This window comes from Trachymyrmex septentrionalis, unplaced genomic scaffold (assembly GCF_001594115.1).
Source record: "Trachymyrmex septentrionalis isolate Tsep2-gDNA-1 unplaced genomic scaffold, Tsep1.0 scaffold235, whole genome shotgun sequence".
NCBI classification, from domain to species: Eukaryota; Metazoa; Arthropoda; class Insecta; order Hymenoptera; family Formicidae; genus Trachymyrmex; species Trachymyrmex septentrionalis.
In genome coordinates, this window is record NW_017305392.1 from 358,156 (window position 1) to 366,798 (window position 8,643).

Consider the following 8,643-nt stretch of genomic DNA (forward strand, 5'->3'; position numbering starts at 1 on the left):
TCTTCTAAATTAGTTCATAGAGGATGAATAAATGTAAATATAATATAAGAATCTTATTTATATTAGAAATGTAATAATAAAATTATAGTTCCTTTTTACTTTTCTGACTATTTTTATACAAAAGTGCTTTTATGAAGAAATTTAATCACATATAAATTTTTCAAATTATACGTGTATAAAGGAAACAAAATTATAAATAGCTTTTTTCAAGTCTTTCAAAGTGGAATCAAAATAAATATTATTATGCCATTAAACATTAATATTACAGGGTTTCAATTCCATAAATTGATACGGCACATGTAGTGTAGTATTATTGTGTTCTACAATAAGATGGCCTCGTCTAGGCGACGCACCTACGACTAAAACTGTTTCTCCTTTCAACAAGACTACTTCACCTTCGCCCTCTTCTGAAAATTATGTATTAAATTATATATACTTAGAAAAATATTTTTCAAAATATTATTATATTATATAATTATTAATCATATAATTTTAGATATAAAATAAAAATTGAAATTAGTAATTTAAAAGTCCAGTTTGAAGTTCATAACATATATATGTATCTAAGAATTGATTTAGTATTAATAACATATTCATATTAATTGTTTAACCATTTAAGATTAAAGAAATAAATTAATATTTAATTAATATTTTGTAGTAGTAATTAAATAGTTATTTATGTACATTTTTATTTTACATTAATACTTTACCTTCCAAACTATTTTAAATGATATTTCCTACCTGGAAAAGGCATTTTCATAATCCTGGTTTGCGGATAACCAAGTTTTGTGTTTCCGGTCACAGTGTAGGATCTACTAGGAGGGACAGGTGGCGGCCGTTCCTGTATGATAAAAGAAGGATTATATTAAGTTAGAAAGTTTTCTCTTGCAACATTTTATGATAAATTTGCGCAAAATTTGCGATTTTAACTGAAATACTAAAGTATTAAACGCTTCGTTATAACGTTTTATTATTTCATATAATGTTTAGATTTAAAAATATATAAACAATAAGAATCTTATTTAGACCATATGTCTGAGAACACAATCAATGCTAGAAATTACATGCCTACAAGCTGGATCTTGAATGCTTACATAATTCAATGTAAATGATATATATATATCAATTATAAAGAAGTATTTTAAAACATGAAAAATTAAAAGAAAGTTTGTATAATATAATATTCTATAATTGATTAAAAATATAATATGTTTCGGTCTCGATTGAGCCTTCTTCAAATATGCATACAGGAGATGTTACATTGGATGAGAGCAGTCGAATAGATAGACAAAATTACACACATAGTGATGATGACCAGTGAGCTTTCTGAAGAATGTATATCTGAGTATACATATCTGAAGAAAGTTCAATCGTGAGACCCAAACACATGTTATATTTTTAATCAATTATAGAACATTATATTATACATATTTTCTTTTGACTTTTCATGTTTTAAAATATTACGTAAATTATACATACTTTTTTACACTCTTATATGCCCTTTATTCTCTCGTTATCGTTTGTTAATTTAATTTAATTTATGATGTGTGATTACAGTAATTTAATTGCGTTTATAAGTCCGGAAAACACTAATTCGGCGCACAATTCGAATGATTACAAATATGGTATATATATGCATGTACATATATAATATATATATATATTTCACATTGAATTATTTAAATATTAAAGACCCAGTTTCAACCGTTATAGGCATTCAATTTCTAGTATTAATTAAAAATATATCATTGAACCATAAATATATATTCACACACATGTATAAAAAACTCTATATTCTTATATTCTTTTGAACTGTATATTTTTCTCTTCGCGAAATAATGTTATTTCGGTACTTACTAAATCCAATCCAAAAAGTGTACAAGTTTGTTGGATCATCTTCTGATCGGCGCATTTCTCCGAAGGATCGGGAGGAGGTGTACCAGCGATTGGTTGCGGTCTTGGACGAGTGCCAGTTCCAGTTCCTGTACCAGCGGTGACATTCCTCTGAACGGTTCCGGTATTGGTTCCGGTAGGTGGTTGTTGAGGTTTCTTCTGGCCAATGCCACATGTTACTCCTACGGTTGTTCTTCTCAAAGGCCATCTCTTTCGTACGCGCCATCCTCTCCACGTAGCCTGGAAATAAAATTAAAACAAACTTAATTTAAAAATTCCATTTTTCTTCTTCTGAATGTAGAGATAATTAGATATTACAAACGCCACACTCTAGTCTTAAACATTATCTAACAAAGATTTGAAAATAATTATTTTTATTAAATGCTTGAAAGAGAAAAGATTATTTATATAAAAAAATGTTTGAAAAGATATAGCGAAATTGTTAAAAATAAAGTATGCTTACCTGAATTGCTGTAGCAGCTTTTCTTCGTGTTTCCGCCCGCAGATTTTCGAGCTGCTGTCTGATACCTTCGCTGAGAAAAATATGCCGTTTGCCGACAGCCCAGCTTGTACTGGCGCCAAACTTACTCTTTAGCTGCTGCGCATTTTGTAAAATCAATTTCGTGTCCTCGACAGCCTGCTCCTCGGCGCGACGCAGTTGTTTGAAAGGTGCGATCAACCTATATCTCGCATTGAACGCTTTAAATCGCATCCTATGCGGATATCCTGTATGAGTCATCATATATATTAGCTTCAAGATCTAATCATAATTAATTTTGATTAAATAGTGCTGTTTTTAAACACAATTATTTTTAATAAAATATAAAGAAAAAGTAAATATATTTATTATTAATTTGTTATGAATTAATTATACGTTATAAACATGTTATATATTGGTAATTGGTAATTATCATATTATATATTATCTATGTGTCTTTTCACTTTGATTTTTATTTATTATGATTAAAAATTTGTTATTATTAATTACAAATAAAGATTTTCTTAATAAATTTGAATGTTTTAACTTGGTTAGAATAAAATTTTGCTCTATCTTACCTCCCGCCATGAGGTTTACTGTTTCCAGAACCTGCAACGAACGTATTTGGCGCATCGTAACTCCCCTGTCGAGGTGCATTGGCGTCTCGGTACTATTGCTACGGATGCATCTGACGAAGTGCGGTCTAGCATGGACAAGGGTCCTCAAGAGATTATCTAACCTTGTATGAAAGTCCTGTGTCAACGTTGATATTGGCTCATCTCCATTTAAACTGTAAGGAACAACTTTTACTTTTTCTGCGCTAATTTCTTCTAAATGTTACAATCAACTCATCACGATTATAATTACTTATAAAAGCTTTTTTATAGGGGGAGGGGGGAAGTCTTGTTTAAATAATTATTACAATGTAGAAATTATTTGTATACATTTCAAGTTTATCATTAATGAAGATATTTTGATAATTACAACAATTCAATTTTTTGCAGAAAAAGGGAGAAAAAAATAAGGTGAAAAAAATAATTTCTTCGATGAGTATATATTTGTCACATCAAAATATTAATATTATTTATCAAAATAAAATGTAGTGCATCAATTATTATGATATTTTATCGTCATATAATCGCATCGTTGATTACTTACAGATCGGTGTGAGAAGTTGGTGATATTCGAAAACTAACACCCCTAGGTACAATATCGCTCGCGTATAATGCTTTCAATTCACTACCAAACAAGTGAGTAGCAAATCCGAAACTGCAAGTGTGTTTGTAGAAGACCGCTACTAAGTCATCAGGGACAACATCCTTATTTGTATCTTTAAAAATGAAATGGATTGAATGTGATAATTAACCAAAGAAAGATTTATTCGTTTAAATTTATGTGTATCAAATGAGAGAATACAACTATTATATAATTATAATTTATTCTTATCGATATGTATTGTATAATTATTATGTATATTATACTATTATATTATATATTTCATAAATTGTTACATGCTCTGATATTATCATACTAATTATTAATTAATTGTTCACAATAAATTCTACCATATTCCAAAATCATTATCAAATGCAATAAGAGAGAAATTTTATGTACCTAAGAAGTCTGAAGTGTCGTAGGTGACTCTTCCTGCAAAGTGCTGAATACCGAAAGATCTACAGTCAACGGTTCTTGGTTCAAATAACCGAGGATTTTGCTTATGCTGCACCTTCACTTTGGCAACGTAACTTTCTGCGGTTCCGTGTATAGACCCTTCCACATCTAACATACTTAGCAATCCGGTACGCTGTAAATAAAATGATACACACATCTAATTAACACGTACATAATTAATACATAAAACAAACACCTTTATAAAGAAATTTCTTAGATAGCAAGACAATAGATGTTCAAGACGATAAATAACATCAGTTTGCTGTCTTAATCAGTTTGCTGGATTAATAATAAACTAAAGAAACGTGATATTTTTATTTAAATAATACATTTATGTGTTTAAAATATAAAAATTTAAAAAACTTTGCATTTCCTGATTTATTAACACTATTATTTTTGTACATAAGCACAATATCGAAAAATACAAGAAATTAACTGTTTGCATTAGTTAATTTAAGTTTATTTGAAAACGTAAGATATTTAAATAAGCAACGATTGCTGAGTTATTATCTTCGATACAAAGGACTTACCAAGGAAGAAATGAGATCAATGCATGGCACGTTGTCGACATAGTCGACTTCGACGTCGCACCGGATGCCTTCGTCACGGCAACTCTCGATGGAGCTCTTGAATATGTGAGTGTTGTAGAAGTGCTGCATCGTCTCCGCGCAAAGATTGATGCACAGGTGCTCTAGCTGGCTTGGCTTAGGATCTTCAAACCCGAACATGTCCAGGATGCCGATGAAGCCGTCCGTGGCGTGTCGCACGGCGTTATTTAGGGCAGTCATGCTTCTGGATCCTGTTCCCCCTGAAAAATTTCTAGCTAAATTTTTTTGTATTACACACACACACACACACACCCATAATAGGAAGTTTATATTATGCTTCTGAAATAATATCTAAGTTCAATTTAGAAAAGCGTAACGAATCTAAATAAATTAAGTTCTTTTAAGCAAATATTAACTCTTCTAAATTAATTATTTAATTCTCAATTGTAATAATCATTCTGTTTTATTTAATAATAAAGCATAACAAGACTGTATAATCATATCATTCAAAAATTATTAAATCACACTCAATATAATACGTAATAAATTTGTTGTAATGATTTTTATAATAAAAACCTGCTGAACTGCCAATTGTAGAGGCATGTTGGCTAGTAACATCCGCTTGGTTATGAACAGATTCATTGGAATCCGATGAGAGAGTGCCGAGAGTCGAACCAAGTCTCTTCAAGCTGTTGGCTCGTCTCACTATCGTAGCTACAGTGCGGCAATAAAGGGCTTTTGCCAGCGAATCCCTGGTCATGTTAGACTGTATAAATAAACATTATTTATCATTATAATATAATATTCACTGTAAGGTGATGCTTACAATGTTGAGTAATTTTTTGCACATTTGGTCTTTGTATTATTATATTATTCAATTAAAGATAAATTTTGTAACAGAGAAAATGTGTGATTTTTTATGTCTTTTAAATTATATTTCGGTTTAATAATATAGTAAATAACAATATTAAACCGATTAAAACATAAGAATGTAATAATATAAATTAAAGATTAGAGATTTTCCAACTATCCACATTAAACCTTATTTGCCATTAAAGAATAAAAGAGTTAAATAAAATATCAAATAAAATATTAAATTAGATATATGTATATCACATATCTTAAAATAAAACTTTTGAAATAAAAAATCAATGTTTTATCTTTTAATTCACAAAAAGTTACAAGATAGAGTGTTTAGAGAAAAATTAATAAATCCGTAAATACGTAATGATCCAGATAATAAAAATTTCAAAATTAGAATGCAAGAATTGATTCAAGAATATCATCATTTAGAATAATTTCATATATTTGAGAAGTATGAGATCAATAATTTGCAGAAGACATTATCAATTAAAAGAAGATTTAAGATTTGCGTAACTAAAAAATTTAATACAAGAAAATCGTATGATAAGTACATCCCAATGAGTTGCGAATTGTGTGTATCACGTTATGAATATTTAATTAATTTACGTACTAACATCCGCGGAGGCAGAGTTACACGTAAGCATTTTAGTTGTATTAAATTTATGAGGCCAGTAACGTAAAAAAATATATATATTGAAAATAAATAATGTAATTTACAATGTGATTGTAATTTTAAATTACATAAAATAAAATTGCGACATATTATTTTAGTGTAGAATTTAAATATTTTACGTCTCAAGGGTCAAAATTTGTGACATGTTAGGGATTTCAAGATCAAAGAATTTCTTGATCCGCAAATATTAATTTACAAGATGGGACATTACTTGTCACTGTTTCATCTCATAAAGAAAGTCTGATAGCAGTACCATGTTGGCGTCGCAGACGGATTTAACGAGCTGGCCGCGCGCATTGTGAGTCCTCGAGGTGAGCCCTCGTAATAAGGCTGGCGGCGGAACTCCCAGGAGTGTAGCTACAGAGGATAATTCGTTCTCACCAATTACGCCAACTTCTACACCAGGACCATCTGTAAAACCGACGTTTCCGAGGATGAGTACCGCTGCTAGCACTCTTACGACGTCCAAAAATGGGATGCCTAAAACGCCTGGGGGAAAATCAAAGATAAAGATGGAAAACCTAATGTGTCTTTTGTAAAAACTATAATTAATATTAGAAATATAAAAGTAATTAATAAATTAAATTTTTTAAATTAAAGCTTATTTTATTATGTACCACAAGAATATTTACTAAATCAGTGAACATTCTTAAAGTTAAATTTTACATTGCTTTTTCCATTTATTAATGACGCACCTAAACAAGCTTTCCACGCTTGAAATCGAATCGCATCTTCAGCTTCGTCTTGTCGTGTATCGCCATGTTGAAGATACCTCAAGTTTTTGAGATTATATCCCTCTAAATTTAATTTAACTGCAAAAATTATTAGGGTAATTTATATCTCAGCAATAAATGATTATTAATTGTTTTTGATCAATAGTTACGTGGTATAATGTTATTATAATTATTTGCATTAATTATAATATATTATAATATTATTATAATTAATTGCATTACCTCGCTCATCGTGAGATAATCCAGCTAACATCTGATAAAATATATGGTAGTTCTTTTCGTCTGACAACGGTCTGATTACCCTTGTCTGGTCTAAGAAGTAACAATGAATTTTTGTTCTGTATAAAGCACCATCCGTCACCTGAACCTCGATGAAGTGACCCTAAAGAAATGTAATAAAATTGTAGTTTCTAATTTTTCTGTCGCTAATTATTATTAAATAATATTGTTTTTACCTTTGACATTATATTTATTGTTTTTTATCATATTGTTTATAATACTTCTAATTTTGATATTAATTCTAAATTCTTTTTTCGTATTCCTATTTCTCTTCTCTTTTTCTATTGTCTTCCATTTTTATCTATCTCATACATTTCGAAGCAAACTACTTACTATCCTTGAGCTCTCCGAGTTTGTGGCGGTTTTCGCTGAGCCCAAGGATCTGAGGACCGTGAAGGCTGCCGCTAGGTGTTTGAAAGCGTCCGTTTCCGGTCCGCCGCCGGCGACGTCGAAGAGTTGCCTAAGTAATAGCATCGAAGCGTACGTTTTTCCGGAACCGCTTGTCCCTGCAAAAGAAGTTCTAGAAATCTTCACGTTCGAAAAACGAAAGGAGATGGAGTTTGTTAAGAGTCCTACCAGAAAGAATAATCGCCTGCGGATATCCGGTCTCCGATTGCTGCCTTACGGCTTCCTGGACGACCTTGTTCAACTGAGGTGCTAATGGTACCGACCTGGTGCTCGTTAAGGTTAATGGATTTCCAACGTCTGTATAAGGATTTACGCAAACCAATATAGGACCCACGTTTGTCTGAAATAATATTTTCATTTTTTTCTTTCAATGGACCTGTTATTAAATCAATTAAATTTGTTATGATATTATTATTATTCTTAATGTATATGTATGTTGGAATATATTTAAAAAAATAATATATTTCAGTTTATGGCTTCTTTGTATATCTAAGCAACAAATTATTTCTGTTATTAATAATAATTCATTTATTACAAGTGTGATAATCTTTTTATAATAGATTTAGAACAATTTTTTAGAAGGAAATAAATCAACAATTATAATTAGAAATGCACTGGATTGTAAAATTACTGGATACCGGATATCGGATATCCGGGCAGAATGTAAAATCGGATATTCGGTATTCGACCGGATTCCGAGAGTGTCTTCTAAAAAAAAAAAGGTCTATAGGAAAAAAGATTGTAATTTTGCAACAATGTATAAAATATTATAGCATCATGAATATACATACTTATTTTTAAAACATTTATATAAGAAAAAAATCAACAATTTAATAATATTAAATTTCAACCGGATAACTCCCCAAATAATAGTGATATCCGACTAGCCGGTCGAATAGTAAGTAAAATAGTAAGTAAAAAAGTGCTAAATAATATCGGATACCGGATGCTTTCCGGATATCCGGTGCATACCTAATTACAACTAATTGAAAATTTCAAATATACGTTTAAATTGCTTAATATTGAAATACAATTTTTATTTATTTAAAGATTTATATTTGTAATTAATTAATATTCATAAATAATTTACAATTA

General features: G+C 30.1%; 1 protein-coding gene across 1 annotated transcript in view; it reads right to left on the reverse strand.

Annotated features, from left to right (window-relative positions):
• Window positions 1-232: 232 nt before the first annotated feature.
• LOC108748586 (unconventional myosin-IXb) overlaps window positions 233-8,643 on the reverse strand; it is an 18,988-nt gene continuing 10,577 nt past the window's right edge. The window contains exons 4-17 of the mRNA XM_018486826.1: window positions 7,717-7,888; window positions 7,474-7,646; window positions 7,084-7,243; window positions 6,823-6,939; window positions 6,381-6,616; window positions 5,167-5,356; window positions 4,573-4,850; window positions 3,986-4,175; window positions 3,530-3,701; window positions 2,950-3,161; window positions 2,357-2,619; window positions 1,858-2,133; window positions 742-841; window positions 233-407 (exon numbers count right to left, since the gene is read on the reverse strand). Of these exons, the coding sequence (XP_018342328.1) occupies window positions 250-407; window positions 742-841; window positions 1,858-2,133; window positions 2,357-2,619; window positions 2,950-3,161; window positions 3,530-3,701; window positions 3,986-4,175; window positions 4,573-4,850; window positions 5,167-5,356; window positions 6,381-6,616; window positions 6,823-6,939; window positions 7,084-7,243; window positions 7,474-7,646; window positions 7,717-7,888 (2,697 nt within the window). The 3' untranslated portion in view covers window positions 233-249. The remainder of the gene's footprint in view (window positions 408-741; window positions 842-1,857; window positions 2,134-2,356; window positions 2,620-2,949; window positions 3,162-3,529; window positions 3,702-3,985; window positions 4,176-4,572; window positions 4,851-5,166; window positions 5,357-6,380; window positions 6,617-6,822; window positions 6,940-7,083; window positions 7,244-7,473; window positions 7,647-7,716; window positions 7,889-8,643) is intronic.